The sequence below is a fragment of the Ischnura elegans genome, chromosome 1, assembly GCF_921293095.1.
Source record: "Ischnura elegans chromosome 1, ioIscEleg1.1, whole genome shotgun sequence".
NCBI lineage: Eukaryota > Metazoa > Arthropoda > Insecta > Odonata > Coenagrionidae > Ischnura > Ischnura elegans.
Window position 1 is genome coordinate 16358011 of NC_060246.1, and position 19914 is coordinate 16377924.

Here is a 19914-nt window from a genome sequence, read left to right on the forward strand (position 1 = left end):
TCACCAACTGACCTTTTTCAGCCTAACTGCTTCGAAGTTCCCAGTTTATGGAGGTCAACTGCTGCATGAATCACCTATTAGCCCAAAAGGTATCTAACAATGATATTCAGTAATTGCTATTATGCTTTTATTAGATTGAAATGTTAGTAATTTGCACGTTAAAAAAAACGAGACCACACATGACGCATTTTAAGCAAGGAAATAGATGGAAAAATACGATGGTGATTTTTGGCGAAACGCGATATCCTCGTAGCTGAGCTTACGGCAGTTAATTCGGCATTTTGTTCCGAAAACATGATACCAGGTTGTTATTAGTTATCAATTTACGAGCTATACTACTACTAGTAGTCTCACTTGTCAGAGTTACTGACGAAGGGATATCTTCTCAGGATTTTTGTTTCGCCCTACTAACAATCCGAATTCATCTGATCATCTGGCGCTACGCTAATTAGAAAAGAATGGGCATCTTTAGGGTAAAAAATTTCATGGCGCAGTCCTATGGTCACGCTTCGCCCTCTGCAGTGTGCTCTGCGTACCCCCTTGCGCGATAGCATCAGTTCCGAACTTCACCTCGTACGAGTGGTTCCCTACTTTCCGGGGTGGCTGGACTTCGAACCACCGAGTGTTTTCCATGTGAGTTTAATAGAGTCATTTTCACTAGTTTAATTTTAGTCGTCTTCCGACCATGGCCCCTCCGAAGAAACTATTGAGAACTTTAAGAGATGGACTGAAAATAATTGAACATGAAGAAAAGAATCCGGGCTAGATGCGCGTGAATATTGCAGAGCGCCTTGGGTTGTCCGCTAGCACATGACGGTAGGGGTGGGGGTAGAGTGAGCTACCTGGAGAAAACAAGTAGAGATATGAAGGCGAAGATCCAGGTGGGCGTGCCGCTGACGATTAACGCAACATTGTTCACGCTTTACACACTACCTCAATTGTATTAAAAATATATTCATTAGACAGGAACAATTCAAGTAATTGACTATTTTTGGCCTTCGTGATCCATCTCACAACCAGTCACTGCACCGGCGAATGCGGTTGTTTTAGGCACAACATGCACATTGCTCTCGTGAATACGTGTACTGGAAATGGTGTTTGATGGATAAGAATTTTTACATCTGACTGAAATCCATAATAGCAGTGTAAATGCCGAGTGGAGAGCAAACATTCAGAATTTTGAAAGAGATATGGGTCGAATCAACAATATGACGTATGTGTCTTGATAAAGTACTACTATTCCTGTTATTATCTAAAATATTGTTTTGAAACCTTTAATGAATTTCTTAATTACTCGCCAAAATCCTGCGTTTCCTGGGACATAGGCAATCTAGCAAAAAAATTAAGCATTGATCGTTTTTCCGCATTCATTTTATAATCGTATCGTTATTAATAAAGAAAAATTGTCCCCTAGTGGAGTTCCAAAAAAGGAGGGTAGTCTTAGAATCGTGTTCGTCTTAGATTCGTGCTAATACGGTGTATGAAATTGTTTTTCGATTTATTATGTTCTATTAACAATTTTCATAAAATATTTTCCGCTGAATAAGAAAGAATCAATTTATTATATTCTATAAACAATTTAAATAAAATATTTTCCGTTAAATAAGAAATATTGGGGTGGGGGAAATTCGGTTACTGTGCAGTAATAACAACGTGCGCAAAAAACAATCTCTCAGCGAGGAATTAAAAAAGTACCTCGAGTGTCCGGACGGAAGAAGGTCCGAAGGGTATTCGGCGTCCGGGCAAGAGCGCGGTTGGGCTGGTCCTTTAGTCGGCCCTGAATTTTGCAAACGATAGATCACGTCATAACAGATATCACTTTTCATTGCGGCGTTAACATTCACGGCGTTTTTCGCGTACGTTAATTTTCTGTTGATATACGGCCAGTGATTTTCTTATTGTTGGCTTATTAACGGACCGTGAATTCAGCAAAATTGAGACCGTGAAAACCTTAAAAAAAACCGTGAAAACGTGAAAAATAACCGTGAAAACCTGGAAAAAGCCGTGAATTTCATTGCTCAGGTAGAGTGGGAACCCTGTTAACATGCTTGGGATTTAATGGGTTAATATCTTATCAAACGAAGAAAACTTTCCGACCTTAGCCAGTTTTAATAGGTGATCATTAAGACATGTTTCCCTGAGCTCTGTGCCTCATGCATGCATTGGTAATCTCAGACGGTGTAAAACTCCTATCTACTTGTCTAGAAACTAGGTCCCCGTGACGTCACGTGGAGTGGCATCGCATGGGCGCCAATCTGGCCTTTTTGAAATGAGAATAAAATTGACCATTGCCATTCGTCTAAACTGAGATTTCTAAAACCAAATAATTTGTATATTATGAATACACTAATGGTGGGTAACGAATCGCAATCAATGCCTTTCGTTTTCTTTGATGAAGGAAACTACCCTATTCACAATGGTTTTGAGTAAACTAACTAATTGACTTTATGTGCAACATTTCAAAGCTGCAATTTTGAATAATTTAGTCGGAATATCAATTGATCTGGATGACTGGCCCAGTATTTAAGGTAGCAAAGTGGATAACTTGAAGAGGATAAAATATTAGTGGCTAATACTAATTGTGATAAGAAATCACATCAAAGACAAGAAATACTGGCTCATTAAATTGAGCATAGTGGAATTCATTGCCAAATGATTTTCAAAAGCAGTCCAAATGACCGGTTACAGTGTTTCGAAGGGGAAGTGGGAATTAAATGTTTTTACAAATACACCCGCAACCTTTTAGAAGAGGCTACATAATGATTTTGAATTGCTTCAACACAATTACTGTAACTACTTAAAAGTCATTTTTATGAAATTTTGGCGTTTCAATGGTGATGGCTGACTCTAAACAGTCTTTCTCACTCTATTTTTCACTAAAAAACTTAATCAGGGAAATCATATATTTATTTAATTTCCTTCATTTTGATGGTGATATCCAAGTGGAAATTACGGTCCAATTTGAAAATGTTTTTCTCTTTGTAATCAGGGTGATAAATAACATCTTTTCAGTGCTAATTCAATTCGATTCTGACACTTGTGTGTTTTTGCCGATATTGGTCTCTTTTATTGAAAGTGAAATTCCTAATATATTTTCTAGTCATACTTAATTTTTTGTTGTCCATACATGGTATTTCAAATTTTCCTCAACATGTGATGATATTTTCTCTATATTTTAGAAGTTGAAAAACAGTTATGATTCTGAATGCACTTTTCTTGGGCTCATCACTGGGTAAGAAAATTATAGTCAGCATTACAAGTTCCTTTTGATACCATATGTTTGCAACACAAAATGTTGGCTGACTCTTGGATACTTTTTTCATGCCTCAGCCATCTTTGTGTTGAATAGCCTGTGAGGTGCAGTATTTGCGAATTTGTTTTGCATACTTGTAATCAAGTGAAAAATAGTTTCTGGTGCAAAAAAATTGGCATATCCTAAATTTTTTGGTAAAGTTATTAATTATTCAGAACTGGACATCCTGACGCTGTAGTATTATTTCAGTGTAATGTAATTTCTGCATATTTTTCTGTATAATGTTTTTGTTACCTGTCATTGTGAATGTACTGAAATGCAATTCATTACTTTTGGTTGATGAAGTAATGAATTTTGAATGAGAATCAGTGTTGCCGTTCATGAATTGAGACATTTTTTCATGACTTCTGGTATTCTTGATCTGGCTGTCACATTCTTAGTACTTTTAATGGGATCTTGTCAACATTTGGCATGGCCGGTACTTTGGGAATTCTGGCAATCTAGACAACTAAGGATTTAGTTTACAATTCTAAATAATGTAAATAATATCTGTGTAGCTAATGTTAATGCATGTTATTGCAGCACTTAGCATGATTAGCTTAATGGGGTGTTTGTATCAGCATGACGTATTTTTGAGAACAACAATAGAAAATTTATTCTTAGTCTGTTTTTATGATTATCAGTGTTTATATTTACTTATTTTTATTTAGTGGTGTTAGACATTGGGTTTGAAAAAATTGGTCTTTAAAATTATATCCCATTTAATCCTGAAAAAAAATTAGTCCTCTCAAATACTCTATTGGAATTAAATATGGGTCATTTCATATAAAAAAAAGGACCATCTTATTTAAATTTGATATAAAAGTAAAAATATTCACCATATTTTTTATTCCTTTCATTTGTTGCTAAGTTGTTTTGAGGTCAAACTTATGATTTTTAGTCAAGTTTGAGTTGCAATACTTTTTCTTTAATTAGCAAAACATTGACACCATAGGTTTACGTTTTTGCCAGATAATCTTCCTAAATATCATCTATGAAGAAAATGGAACTAACTATGTTATATTGAATTCCATTAAGCAAAGCTAGATGATACATTGAGACATGGTATGATGATGGTGGATCATAGAGTAATTTTGTCTCCATCATTTAAAAAAATTGTGGTTTGTGCCCCATTATTGATGTGATAGGTATTTATGTTTGACTTCAATTAATAAATTTCTGGTTTAATTGGAAAACAAAGATTTCATTTTAAAAAGCTCAGAATGGCAACCCTACGGCTGTTGTACATTTGATTTCGGCCAATGGTATGTATTTCACATTACAAGGGGTATGCGGTTTTCATCTACTGAACTTATCAGAGTATCTCTGGAGGCCTATGCTCGGAGAAAAGTGGAAACTGTGAACCCAACCAACCCATCGCTAAATTTTTTATCTAATGCTACTTTTTTGCATGGAGTAGCAGGCATAGTTAGCTATATTTACCATTCTGTTGTGGCACAATTTTTCTGTATTAGACAGATATTTTATCATGTAGTTATGAAACTGCTGCTTACTCATATTGTACCAATAGTGTTTTGCTAAAAGTTTTACTCTTACTACATAACTTCTTTCAATTCAATATGCCATGCTCGTTTTCCAATAAGCAAACTCAGTTAAGAATGGGTTTCAGTTACATGCATTACATGTGCCTCTTTCTTGTTCTCAGCTCAGTTTTTATGTTTAACTGGATCTGCTTTTTAAAAAATTTTAAGCCAGTAAGTGTGTTACTCTATTGCGTATGATTTTTTAAAAATGTTTGGAGCAATAAATGCATTTTTTGTGACAATTTGATCATCTTGAATATGTAAGCTCTCCGATGTTGGCTAATTCTTAGTTTTATCATGTTCAATTATCAGATGTTTAAGGGTAATCGCAATGGAGACCATGCGCACAGAAATATATTTGAAGTTCCCATCATTGCTCAGTGGATACGGGTTAACCCAACACGATGGAGGGACAGGATTTCATTGAGACTGGAGCTGTATGGCTGCGACTATGGTCAGTATCGACTTCATTCAGTTGTGAAATTTCACTTTCCAATCTATGGAAATTTTACTCTTTTGCCAAATGAGCCATGTGGACTGTGATCACCATCACTACCTTCTATCTTCACTTCCAGTGGCTGATAATCTGTATTTCAATGGCTCCTCCCTTGTGAGATGGGACTTGATGAGGGACCCTATTGCAGCTTTACGAGAGTCTATAAGGTTCCGCTTTCGAACAAATAGTGCAGATGGCGTCCTCATGTACAGCAGAGGCACTCAAGGTGATTACTTTGCCCTGCAGCTAAAAGACAATCGGATGCTTCTGAATGTAGATCTGGGTGAGTATTTTATCTTGTATATAATTCTTTATGATTTATAAATATTTATCCAATTTAGGGATGGTCAGGTTGGATGCCTCAGATACAAATATCCGCTGATATTGCCCTTCACTGAATACTTTGGATCCTAATTTGCTGGATCCGAAATTTAAGTAAATGATTCAGTGAATGCAGTGTCCCATTAGGGGGAGTGTAAAGACTTCTGATCCTCTATTCGCTTGTGCTGTTGCACTGCGATACTTGTCTTTCTCATGAAACATTTTGTTTAAAAGCTCTTGGAGGAGTTACGCTACCGAATTTCAGCCGTGGAAAATTTTATCTGAGACTGCGCAGACAATAAGTCTATCTTCGAAGGTAAATTTCAAGTTGCATGATGGAAACGTGTTTCATCCCTACCCATCTCACCCACTGATCTTCTTCGTCCTGCTTGTTTCAATTCTCCTTTCTGCAGGACAAATACTATGTGATTGACTTACGAGGCCCGAAGATGTCTCGATAGCTTTCAGCAATTGAATGACTTACACGAGATTCAAAAAAGAATGAGACCAAACATAACGCATTTCTGACAGTATTTAAATTTTTGTCCTCTAAATTATTGACACGAAGTTTTAGTTACAACAAGACTATAACAATATTCGACATTGTCCAAACAGCTCAATTTTGAAGAAACAAGCATAGCATTAGCACCCTCTAACAAGAAGAGATGAACTGGGAACGCCAACTGCATATATCACATAGCTCAGCCGGCATTGCTTTGAAGGCAACGATGTCACAAAATAGCATGATCTGACATGGTCATCTTTGACTCCCTCAATTGTAGCCTCGTTGCATCTCTTAGCCCCTTCACCTCTCCTTTACGCACTTTTGCTGTCCACCCCTTCCTCTCGCTGAGCGGTCTTCTTGTTCAGACCCGCGCCTCGTCTCATGTGACGTTAATATTGTTCTAAACATTTTAAACTGTCTTTCAGAGTGCACAGTTGAAATTTAATTTATGAGATACTTATGAAAATATCTTTGATAGTGTAGAAACATTATTGAGAAAAGGAGAACTCAGTGTTAGCACTGTGGTGTGAAACTATCGCGAGAAAGTGAAAAATCCACCTCACCACAACTGAAGCATTAGCAGGTGCAACGCAAGTCAGTATGCAATGAGAAAGTGACAAAATTCAGGGGAAACGTGTGTGAGGAAAATCTGAATTCAGTCAATGGTCGAAGATTGAAAGCTATTTTCACTTTCCAATGCAAGCGTAACACTAGTAAAAATCCTGTATCCGTCCAACCCTAATCCTAATTGCATGATTCCAAGATGAACACAATTTTAAGACGAATCCCCTTTCTTGAAACTCCGCTTGGGAAATAATTTAATTTTGAAATATTATACACCCATGCCTAGCTTAGCGCAAGGGATGCGTTCCTTGGGGTCTCTGTGCTAATCGAATTTGCATTATTTGAGACCATTTAAACATTCGGAAGATAGGGATGAGTCCCTAGTAGAATGGGTGTTGGGTATCGAATTCCTTATAAACCATATATATTCCTTAGAAAACCTTATTTATACAAACATTTATAGTTAAAAATATCTTTATAGATAGTAGGCACGCGCTCAAAGATGTTTTTTCTTGTTTTTAAAAAAATCGCACGGGCTTTTGAAATTCCCTTTCGTGTGGGTGGGCTAGTTTCTCGGAAAAAGTGTATGCTATCTTAGTGGCTCATAATGCATTACTGGCAGCTAATCTTTTCACACCTAGGTATTTCTTCTCGTAGGTGTGAAAAGATAAGCTGATAGGAGAATTGAGTGGAGAACTGCGTCAAACCAATCTTAGGATTGTTGATCAGTGATGATGACAATGAGCACATTTATCCATAATAAAGCCCCTTTTATGCCCCAAATATCAGGAAGAAGGAGAACTATATCCGAGTGTGATAAATGCACTATACTCTGTAAAAACTAGCTGTTATGAATGGAAAGATAGCACTGGTGGCTCATGTTTGTAATGTCATTCCTGATTGTATGGTAAATATTCATTTAGCGAATTCGATGGGACTGGTAAAATGGCGACTTCATTGTACGGGGGTTATACTTTGGCCATCAGATTAGATAAAGTGGGAAATGAAATTATAATTTAAAAAGCATGATATTGATTATGTCAACAATAACTCAAGTTTCATGATGTGTGGCCACAATCACACGGCCCTGATGTTGATCAGGGAAAAAATGAAACACAACCAGAACAAGCAGTGTACATTGTAACATGGGTTACACAGGAAACTGCTAAATGTTCACATGGGAAGTACACAGTTATCATCCTCAATTAATGGCTATCACCTCAGGCTTGTGCTGCTGTTGAAAGTTATGGATTCTGATGATTGGTTATTTCCTGTAGAAGTATTGTTTACTCATCCTTAATAAAATGAAATTTACGCAGTATTAATAATTCACTGAAATTTTTTAGGTGATGAAGAATCCATTAGCCATGTAGCTCAGGTTTTATTTCAACGTAAGTCACCTCTACAAAGCCATATTAACGTCAAAAGTGTGCTCATGATTTGGCATTAGGATTTCCATCGCTCTTACATCACTGACCAAGCTGGCATTTGTGGTTATATTTATACCCTTAGCCCCAAATTATGACTTTCGTAAGATTTTGAATGAATATAAGCCTAATTACACACAGTTAGTCCACTGCCAGATCTGATATCCATGACAGCCTGAAATATCCTGAATTCAAAATCTTTGTAGGCCACGCTGATGCTTGTGATTCTGATAAACTGTGTAGATTATGGCTACAATGTGTAAGATGTGTGAAAGCAAGTCTATAGGTCACAATTAAGAGAAGCTCTTTGGATGCACGAAGGTTAAGAAAAAGACTTCGCTGTTCCACAAAATAAAATATATTTGCGACCTTCGATACAGCGTATCATCATTTGGCAATTACTAAAAATTCTAAGCTCTTTTATTACGTGAAGTTCGGAAGTGAAATTGCATAGAAACCTGTGGTAATATAATATTTAAGCTTAAAATGTCACTGTGGAGATTTTGTTTTCCTTACTGGAGCCCACTTTTGCACTTCGTTATAGAGAGGTTTCGTAATTATAGAGGTTTGTTACAGGAGGTTTATCTCAATACATTACGTATGAGAGAAGGCTGGGACCAGTTCGAGGACTTAAGGAGTTTATTCAAAACATTTTGCAATATAGGGGCTTGTTATAATGAGGTTTTACTGTAGTAGTTTGCTATATTGTTCTAATCTTTTTTCTTGCCTGCTCATGTGAAATCAGGTTCAGGAATGATGACCAGTTTGTCGGTCGGCAGTCTTTTGGATGACAACGTGTGGCATGACGTGGTCATATCTAGGAACAGGAGAGAGATTGTCTTCTCTGTGGATCGAGTGATGATTCAGGGGAAAGTGAAAGGAGAGTTTGCTCGACTCAACCTCAATCGTGGAGTGAGTTTTATCGTCTACTCTTACCACTATTATCAATTCCATTTCATCTTTGATTCTAGGAACACAACTGTGGAAATAAACTTGCTTCGCTATCTTCTTCACAGTTTTACATAGGTGGTGTGCCGAATAGGCAAGTTGGTCTATCAGTGGTCCAAAATTTCACCGGGTGCATGGAAAACCTCTACTTGAACTCAACCAACTTCATTCATGAAATAAAAAATCATGATCAGTATAGTACAATTGTGTATGATATTGTCAATACATTCCACCATTGCCCGGTAAGGAGTGATAAATTGTGGAAGATAAAATGTTGAATTATGATCTTTGTGATGACTAATCCCTGAAATTGTTCTTCTAGGATCTCCCAATTATTCCGGTGACGTTTTTAACCGAGAAATCTCATGCAAGGCTTCAAGGTTACGAAGGTGTCAGGTCCTTGAATGTGTCATTTAATTTCCGGACCTATGAAAATGACGGCCTTCTGATTTTTCATAAATTCACTTCGGAAGGATATTTGAAAGTAAGTGGGAAATATTCTTTGCATGCACTTGAATGCGCAATGTAGCCAGTGAAAGCATTCTGAAATTTCTGTCCATAGTTCTTGCATCATAGCTTGGCAAAGATATGATGTCGAAGCATAACAATGGCCTTCTATTGTGTTTACCTTTTATTTTTGTAGAAACTAATTACTTAGTTTAACTGTGATATTGTCAATTAAATGAAATCAGCTGTGACATGTTACATCTTGTCATTTGCATCTGTGAATCATATTCATAATTCTCTGTTGTATGTGCTTATCCATCTGTAATATGTTATTTTTTGTTTGTATTATTAGCTTTTCTTGGAAGAAGGAAAAGTTAAAGTTGAAATCACCACAGCAGGCAACCCCAGAGTTCTCCTAGATAATTACGATGACATGTTTAATGATGGAATGTGGCATCATGTGATATTATCTGTGCAAACAAACAAGTTGATTATCAATGTTGATGGCCGGCCAATGACAACTGAAAGGTTGCTAACCATGACTACTGGATCTCTTTATCTCATTGGAGGTAAGTTCAGCATTCCTTTCCTATGTCATTTCAGCGTGTAGTCAGGATCATATGTAGAGTAGGGGCATGATATAGATCATGTGGCATGTGCATGCTTGGAAGAGGGGGGTGTATGGTTTTCCCACTTGGTTTATGCCTTTCCAGACTCAGTGGATAACAAATGCTCTCTTGCCTCATTCTTTTTAAGAAACCCCTTAGTTTTAATTCTTTGAAAAATAGCTGAAAGTGAAAAAAATCACTGCCTATTATGGCAATATATTGGTCTACGCAGGAAAAGGCAAACAGTGAAAAGAAACTGGAATCCAGAGTTGCCAGCAGTTACTACTCTGCCTCACCTTTCATACTGTTTACTAACTTTATCCAGTTTAACAGTCTTAAGCTTAGTTTATGATTGGCATCAACTTTGATATTACAGGCAGGTCCCGTAACAAGAAGACTTTCGTACACAATGCGTTCCTGAAAACTTGTACGAAAGTCGAATGTACGAAATTCGAACCATTGACTTCCATACTAATTAGGGGTTACGTTCCAAAAGAGCAGAATGTACGTACTAAAACTTTTTTTTCACGGAATTCATTTCAATCGACTTAATTTTAATAATATGTTAATAAAACTCCTTAAATCATCTAATTTCTTTCGGAAATACGCAGAAAATGCAAATAAAAGTTTTAAAAACAAGTTTTAAAACTCTGTTGGCTATCGAGTGAAACTTCCTCTTGGTGTTTAAGTTGACATTCCACTTATTACGTCCACTATAAATAAAAAGACATATCAAGAAGCATAACAAAATGTAGTTGTTGAACCCGCACTCTGGATACCTTTTAATTTTTACACCAAAATTCGACATTTGGCAGGTGACATTCGTGATAGCGTATATTTCGCATGTTATTAAAAAAAGACAAAAGACAAACGGAATTCGTGTGATATTTCGTGCAATATCGTTGCTGAAGGTGTACATGAATTAAACAGCACTCAAACGAAAAAACTCAACTAGAAAGAAGATCTTACTAGTTCTTTTGAAAGCTATTTGATGATGTCTAGTCAACTTCTTTTGAAAAATATCTTCAATGAAGGCTTTCTTCTTCTCTTGATAAAGGAGCCTATAGCAGGCAGTCTCTCTCCCAAATAAATCACATAGATTAGAGTCAACTACCAACAATTCCCTTCATTATATACGTTCGTATTGTTCGCATATACTGCCATTTGAAACAATTGAATGTTGGGATGCACAATAAACACCGCGGGAATTTAAAAAAAATTACAGACCAACGTCCGAAAGTTCGAATTTAGCATACGAAAGTCAAGTAAAAGGTGTCAATTTTGAACGTACGAAAGTGCGAATTGTACGAAAGTCGAGTGTACGAAAGTCGAGGACCGCCTGTAATTGCATTTTGATTTTTGCTGGGTAGTTTATGATTGCTGTTTACGGGAATGCTTCTCGTTAGTTACCAATCACCTTCCTGCAGCTGGATGTTTACATAGACTGAAATCCATCTTGTATCACAAATCCATCACAGAAACAAAGTAAGGGTTTTATTTTCACAAAGATATTTTCCAGTTGTGAAGCCAAATATGATTATATCCAACTCCATTTGTCAACCGATGCAGCATAAACTAAAACAAAATCCACCATGTGTAATGTGCATGCACTAGCGAGAAACCAATTATAAACCAATCCATTAGAACCCTAGTACTCAACTCAAGCTTGAAGTTCAAGGTGAGGCCAATTGTATACAGGCATCCCCCGAGTTACGTAAGAGATGCGTTCCGGCAGACTATGCGTAAGTCGAAATTTACGTAAGTCGAACCTTTGCGTTGGCGCTTCAGAGATTGCTGTATAACAAGTTGTATCGTAAAGAAATGAGCGCAACCACGTACGCCACCACATCCATCGCTAGAACTGCAAATTTTCACGTTGATTGCTGACTTGGGATTTATAAGCGATTTTTCTACAGAAATTAATGAAATTTCCTTCGAGGAATGACAAAAATGGGTCACTTTGTTATTTTTAGCACGTAAAAAACTCTATAACTATTCGATATTTTTTCTACCATAGGTTGTACGAGCGAATATCTACTTCTTCGCGCTCGCATTCGAAAATTAACGTAATCATTTGAAATACGGTTATCGCTTACGTAAGTACGGATTTACGTAAGTCGAGACATACGTAACTCGGGGGATGCCTGTACTAGGCATTTGTGATTCTCACTTTTTATTATGCATAATAAAACGTATTCACTGATTTTCGGAATATTTTCCCATTTTTAATATACTGGATCTGAATCAAGTTCTAATCCATAACATGAATGACCAGTATTTTAGTAAAGACAGGGGCAGTTATAGTGTGGCTATTTGAAATTAGTACTTAGCTGTTAAAGAATCAACTTCATAATTTGTGAAAATCTATGATGCTGGTCAAGAGATCTGCATTGCTGTGCACCACCTTTCACCACCTTTGTGGATGATTTTGAATCAGTTGATGAAAACCAGATTGAGGGTATAAAATTAAATTTTAAATATACCGTATAAGCGCGTGTAAGAGGCGCACCTTTTTTCCCAGAAATTGCAGCCGAAAATGAGGGTGCGCCTCTTACACAAACTTCTTATCTTCCCCCCCTCCCCTTCACCGGTCGCAAGTCTAAGGGGAACTGAGTGGCCTTGGTTTCCAGTGTGAGTCAGTCATCTGAAACCCTAGGTCAAAAACAAGCGGCAGGCAGGGGAGTTTCTCCCTTAGTGACGTATTTTTAAAATGCTCCTGTTTGCTTTTCTTGTAAGCATCGCGCCGTCACGTCGGTACCCCAGAGGTGAACATGGAAGATCGCGCTGGGTTTTTCGCTCCGGAGGGCGCGCTGAATTTACTGTCACGAGTGGATATCCCGCGGCATTTATACTGCATATAGTAATCGGTTATCAAACGTAGAGAAATGCGTAGTTTTGAAGGACATACCTGGTTAATAGTCATTATCTCTTGCCGAGTAATATCCATTACGCTGGGGACCTGATTTTCCAAAAATCATCTTCAGACGCTAATATGAGGATTATTGCAACTGAAAATTATATTGGTGTCAAAACCTGCGCTTTAAAAAATTCAAACGAGTGTGTTCATTGTTGGACTAAATTGTGGATGGAAGAAATCAGAAATGCTTTTAAGTGAAGAGCGCGGAAGGAGAGGTCCAGGGGAAGGAGCGCGATCCCTCTGTCTTCGAAGCAAACAAAGAAAAATGGAGGGGAAGGAGCGCGCTCCCTCCCCTCCGTATTTCAAGCTACGAGGCTATGAGTGAAGGAGCACGGGAAGAACACGTCCGATCTTGCATGTGACGTCGTTGCCTTCAAAGTGAAGGGGCGAAGGCGCAGCAATGTGATATATGCAGTTTGCGTTGCGTAAAGTTTCCAGTCCGTCTCGTCCTGTTTGAATGCGCTTATGTTACGCTTGTTTCTTCCGAAATTGTCCTGTTTGGACTATTTTGAATATTAGTAGCCTTGTTGTATATCTTTGTGTCAAACAATTAGAGCTTAAAAAACTTAAATTATGTCAGATATGCGTTGCGTTAGATCTCTTTTTTTTTGAACCTCGTGCGTGTCTTACAATTATTGAAAGCTATCGAGATATCTTCGGGCTCAGTAGATGACTCACCTAGCATTTGGCCTCCATAAACTGGGAGATCGATCAAGGTCAGTTGGTGAGACGGGGTAGGGATGAAACACGTTCCATTGTTCCCCTGTAACTTGATGTTTTCCTATTTTCCTGTGGGGTCTCGGAAAGGAAAAAAAATGGCAGAGGCATTGGCTGATGGAGGGCCGAATGTGGCTCCATTAAATCTACGACGTGGTTATTATCCTACGGCACTGAGATTGCCCCGATTGTTGTCCAAGCTCTTGGGAAGGTTCATGCTATGTGCCTGTCGTGTATTGCCTTAAAATTTTCCACGGCTGCAATTCTATTGCGATACTCCTGCGAGAGGATTTAAACAAAATTGTTCGTGAATAGGACAAGCATCGTAGAGCAACGGCGTATGCGAAGAGAGGATCGGAACTCTTTCTGCTCCCTCTTATGCCGCTATTACCGCCGCAGTTATCAAAATTTCCTCTTTCAATTAATATTGAAAGAGGAAAATTCGATAACTGTCGAAATTCCAGGTTATCGAATCCAGGTTTCCCAGTTATCGAATATACGTCTGCAACACCGCGCGATAGTATTAAAAATATGCCGCAAAATTTTTTTCTTCATAGCTTCGATGCTCAAAATAGGGGTGCGCCTCTTACACACGCTTATACGGTATTTTTATCCACCCATTCAATCTAGTGTGATATATTCAATTGAACTGGCTGGGGATTGCTCTCAAGTCTAAACTGATGAGGTTTCCCTTTGCATGAAATTTCCTAGCATGCTTTTAACTAGTATGCATCACATAGTATAGATGGTATATGCACTAAATGTGTAAGGACATTTACAGTGTTTGGTGCAATTTTAAAAAAATCATACGACTTGCCTGATCATTTTTACTTATATTTCTAGGTGGTGTTTATGGAAACAAGGGATTTGTGGGATGCATGGGACAGATTACCATTGATGGCAACTATAAGCTCCCCACTGATTGGAAGGAGGAGGTCAGTGTTGTTTACATTTTATATTGACTTGGTGTTCAAGCGCTGCCTAGCTATCACTTTACTATGTGTTAGCAAGCTATGGTGCCTAAGTTTTTGATAACATTTCTGTGTGGATTGAAAGTCTCACCTCCGCCAAAGCGGATATGCTGAATCAAAGACTGATGTGATTTTTTAAATACCTATTGATACAATCCTTTAAGAGGTTGAATCACTTGTGATTGACTGGTCGTTTTGTGACAAATTGCTTGTTTTAAACTTATGCTACCATCTTGAAATTTTTAGGAGTAATCGGAATTGATCCATGTCAAGAACTGCCTGCATCTCAAATTTGAAAATTTTTACTCTGAATTTTCTGAGATTAAAATTTTTATACACACTCGTGATATCGGTGAATGGTGGCGATGTTCTCGTCTTATTACCCTGAATATTTCCTGTTGAAGTTTTAAAGAAGTAAGGTGCAGTGCACACTAGAAGGATACTGGATGTGATACATTGAGTGATAATGCAGACAACACTACATACTTTCAATATGCATCATTTCATAGTTTTTATTCACCTTAATTTCATAGCTTGATGACAAAAATGAGGTCTGGACAGTTTTCGATTTTGTATCCAGCTAGACAACTCCTCATGCGGTTGCACGCAACAGGTTACTTACGTACTATAAATAGTCAGATAACCACATTGCGTGCATCATTTTTTAAATGAAAGTTTTGTAGGAAGCGTTTCTTTGGAATTGTATTGTTATGTATTCCTTGGGAAGTTAAGCCTTAGGGGTTTTGTTTGAACCAATTGAGACAATGCATAGCGAGAAAAACTGTAGCCATGATGAATGAGCTCGCACAACAAACTCTGTGCAATGAGGAATCCACCCTGTAAATACGATAAAGTTGGATATCAGCATAGTTTTTGACCTGTTAAACACGACGGCTAACTGGGAATGATGGGAAAACTTCATGTGACGTATTTCTGGTTCCCTGCCGCCCTGTGAGGTGACCTTGAGGCGAGGCTTGAGAACTGATACGATGCAGGCTGCTAGCAGGTGGCAGAGTATCCTGCTAGCAGGTAGCGCTTGGTTTAAATATGGATTATTACTACCTTATCAAACGAAGGAACCTTTCCGACGTTAGACAATTTTAATAAGTGATTATTAAGAGATGTTTCCCTGAGCTCTGTGACTCATGCATGCATTGGTAATCTCAGACGATGTAAAACTCCTATCCTCTCGTGTAGAAACTAGGTCCCTGTGACATCACGTAGAGTGGCATCGCATGGGCTCCAATCTGGCCTTTTTCAAATGAGGTTAAAATTGACCATTGCCATTCGTTTAAACCAGGATTTCTAAAACCAAATAATTTGTATATTATGAAAACCCTAATGGTGGGTAATGAATAGCAATCAATGCATTTCGTTTTCTTTGATGAAGGAAACTACCCTATTCCTTCCATAATAAGCAGGAAGTGGAACCACAGCGGAGGGTACCGCATCTTAACCATTTCTGCTGTGAGCTTGGAAGGGTTCACATCTGAGACCCACAGAGCATAGTGTATAGAGGAAACTTGACGCTCTGGCTTAGTGAAGGCTGCAGTCAATTCTTATGTTTCACACCATAAGATACGACTATGCTTCACTCTGTGCTGCTCCGTCTATTGCTTTGCTCTGCGTGGCTCCGTCTATTGCTCCCCTGCAAGCAGGAGCACTTGGCAAGTTATTGCTCCCCTCTCAATCACCATGGTGGTACACAAGTCAAAATAGTTTGACAGAAAATCTGTAGAGTAGCTGTTTTTAAATTGAATTTCAATTCCCATTGAGCACCCCTTATACAAAACCACCATTTCTGGCATGTATTTGTTCTTGTTGAGCTTGTTCGTAAGTTGATAAACCTATGTATGGCATCAAAAAGTGTTTGTATCCTGCAGAATGCAACACCGCGTTACAACTTTGCGTTAGCTCACGGCCGCTAAGTTTATCCATGGTGTCGCTGTACTGGCATGTTGAGCAGTTTATTGTTGAAGATAAGAACTGTGACAGTGAAGCATGTGAATAAATTGTCAGTTAAGTAACAATTTAAGCTACATTGCAGAATTCGGAAATATTTTGAACTGACTTACAAGTTACAAAAATTTAACAGATGATTTCATCAGAAGTTGGGTAGAACAGAACCGGTAATGAGAACCGAAACAATTTAGGAACCTACTCATCCTTACTTGATAGTCTTGCCAGATTACCTTTCTGTATTGGGCTGCATTTGCAGAAGTGCAGTTGGTTAGAATGGAGCTCATTTTTCTGTTATTAAATCGAATCAGATTACTTTCTGTATTGGTTTACCTTCAAAGAGGCAATGGATTGAATGGAACCAAATCTTCTCTTTAAAAAATGTATCAGATTACTTTCCCTATTACTACAGCTACTACTATCATTAGCTACATTACATTCCTGAGACCTTGGTAGCAGTCCAGCTCTTATGTTTTCCTCTGAAGTGGTTTCAAATTACCTTTCGGTATCGGATTTTATCTTGGGAGAGGCAGGTGTGCGGGTTAACCAAAGATTTAGGAGGGCTCAGCGGGTGCCCTAGGTTACATTTCTTGCAGCGTCCTACTCAAAACATCTCCATTCCAAATTGAAATACTACCGGAGCAACTAGAGTTTTCTGAACTGCGATCTTTGCTCATTCACTTGCTTTAGACAGTGGTCTGTCTAGTGTCATAAAAGATACAAAAAGAAGTGAGATCATGTATTATATGTGCATGTTTTTATTATCATAATTGCTGTGGCTGTGGTATATTTAACTCATTTGATTGAACTTTTGCGACTAATTATTCAAGTTCAATCGTAATAGCCTGGTAGCCTGCACACATTTTAAAATGAGAGACATTGTTCAAAGGACTAAAAAAGGGAAAATCTGGCTTAAAATTTCCTCCAAGTACGAAGAGGTAATTACCGGATGAACGGCGGCAAGGGGTGGATTTAAATTGTATCTGGCGTACTTGAGGATGGCATTATGTTTTGGGCACAGAAGAACGGGAGTGCCGGACGGATACCTATTGTCTTCAGCTCCCACCATCTGCGATTGCCATTGTAACTTTAGTGCATTGCCAACTGCAACATTTTTACGCATGTTAAATAACTAGCCCCTCCTAATTCCATTGTTTTTTATCGATATATTATTCATACTGGTCACGAACATACATATTTACTGGTATTACAATAGAATTCCTACAATAGGTTTTATTTCAAAAATCCAAAGGGCAACAAGTACTCTTTTAACACTTTGAGTGCTAACGGCATAATATTACGCCGCAAGTGGTCATGAGAAAATTGCGAGTGTTGTAATATTACGGCGGACATATTGTACACATTGTAACGGCTCCCGCCTCCTAATTACGCCGCTCGTATTTCTCGGATTCATAGATGAAATCTTTTAGTTCGCTCAAATGGCACTATGTAGCATATGCCTTCATATTTTATTCTTGCAAGTCATGCATTGTGAGAGCCGTCAGAACTGATAGTTATGCTAGCACTGAGGGATATACCTGGTGAAAACGACCCAGCACCGAAAGTGTTAAGCAAAGTTGCTCCATAAAACTGCCCATTTTATATCGACTTAAATTATTGCACTCCTAGAATAGCATTGACAAGACACGCAGGAAAATTATGGAGTTCCTTAAAAATGCGTAATCCAGAGGCTTTTTGCTTTTCAATTTTGCTTTCCTTTAACTTCACTCTGTACCTAAAGTAAGTGATGAGGTGTAGAGCTGAATGGAGGAGAGAAGCAATTATTTCAATCAGAAATACTCAAATTGAATATCAAGTGAGAGCCAGAGTATTTGATGGTAAGTGATGGAAATGGTTTATCATCACTATAGGAAAGGTTTTTAAGGTGGATTAAGGAAGATTGAAAAATTTACTTCAATTGCATCTTAAAGCACGTGGAACGCGAACGCTTGGATGCCCCTGTGAATATGCAACCCGCTGATCACCCCTATTACGAATCCCCCTACATGTTATGGCTAAGTCATGGTTCTTCCAGTTCCTACAAATTTGTTTTATAGGCGTGTTATTGTATGTTCTCTTTTCACCAAGGCCACATTTCAAATGGCAGCAAGTGGAAAGCCTTGTCTACAGTCTCAGTAGTAATTAAAGGCTGTTTACTGGATTATCTGGTGAACTAGTGAATTTTGAGATATTGAATTTCCTTTCTTATAATTTTTGACCCAGTGATGAGGAAATGTCATCACTTTTTCTATTCGGTGCAATTAAATCAATTGGAATTTTCTGAGATGACCTCATTCTCAATTAATGAATTAATTAAATGGGCAACTATGAAGAGTAATCAATCTTTAACTTGGAGTGATTTCACATACTTATGCTTGAACTTATTCATAATGATTAATTAGAGTTTTTTGAGGTGGATTTCCAGCCGTACAGAAATTTTTTTCAAGATCTGACCACCTAAGGAAGATTTTTTGTTTAATTGAAGTGGAATGAACCATGCATAAAATTGGTGAAGCTTATAATGTGTGTGCATAATTTAATGGCCACCCTTAAAAATTGTTTTCTAGGAGTATTGCTGTGAAAATGAATTGATGTTTGATGCTTGCCACATGATTGACCGATGTAACCCTAATCCGTGCAAGCATGAAGGAATCTGTCATCAGACGTCCAAGGAGTTCTTTTGTGACTGCTCACACACTGGATATTCTGGGGCCGTTTGCCACACCTGTAAGTTCAAAGTTGTGAGGGGGTGGGCAATGTGCATTGGTTCTTTTTCTATTTAACGCCCCTTGCCTTCAATTGAAGTTTTAATTTTTTTCATTTTTGTGTTAAACAAAAAAAAAAGAAAGTAGTTTATCATGTGGAAATTTTGCCCTAAAATTTGGTATTGTGAGTGGAATGGACTTAGTAATTCCATGTGAATTTTTTTTTAACCACTTCGTTGTCGATATTGCATGTCATCGTTAGGTACAAACATTCATTGTTCCAGATGGTGACTTTAATTGTAGATGTATTCATTAACTATACTGGAGAACTGATGCAAAGTTTTTTTTGTGTAGCTCTGAATCCGCTGTCATGTGTGGCCTACAAAAACGTCCATTCTGTGGGGCAGCGGAATAATGTCATCATTGATGTGGATGGCAGTGGACCTCTCAAGCCTTTCCCAGTGACTTGCGAATTCCTTGGTAAGCAACTAAG

At 38.0% G+C, this 19914-nt stretch overlaps 1 protein-coding gene across 2 annotated transcripts in view; it reads left to right on the forward strand.

Annotated features, from left to right (window-relative positions):
• LOC124156284 (neurexin-4) overlaps positions 1 to 19914 on the forward strand; it is a 67736-nt gene that overhangs the window by 14976 nt on the left and 32846 nt on the right. For both annotated transcript variants that reach the window (XM_046530734.1, XM_046530744.1), the window contains exons 4-12: positions 5149 to 5290; positions 5412 to 5615; positions 8895 to 9061; positions 9166 to 9339; positions 9420 to 9581; positions 9897 to 10113; positions 14630 to 14721; positions 19284 to 19443; positions 19776 to 19901. In XM_046530734.1, coding sequence (XP_046386690.1) covers positions 5149 to 5290; positions 5412 to 5615; positions 8895 to 9061; positions 9166 to 9339; positions 9420 to 9581; positions 9897 to 10113; positions 14630 to 14721; positions 19284 to 19443; positions 19776 to 19901 — 1444 coding nt within the window. The remainder of the gene's footprint in view (positions 1 to 5148; positions 5291 to 5411; positions 5616 to 8894; positions 9062 to 9165; positions 9340 to 9419; positions 9582 to 9896; positions 10114 to 14629; positions 14722 to 19283; positions 19444 to 19775; positions 19902 to 19914) is intronic.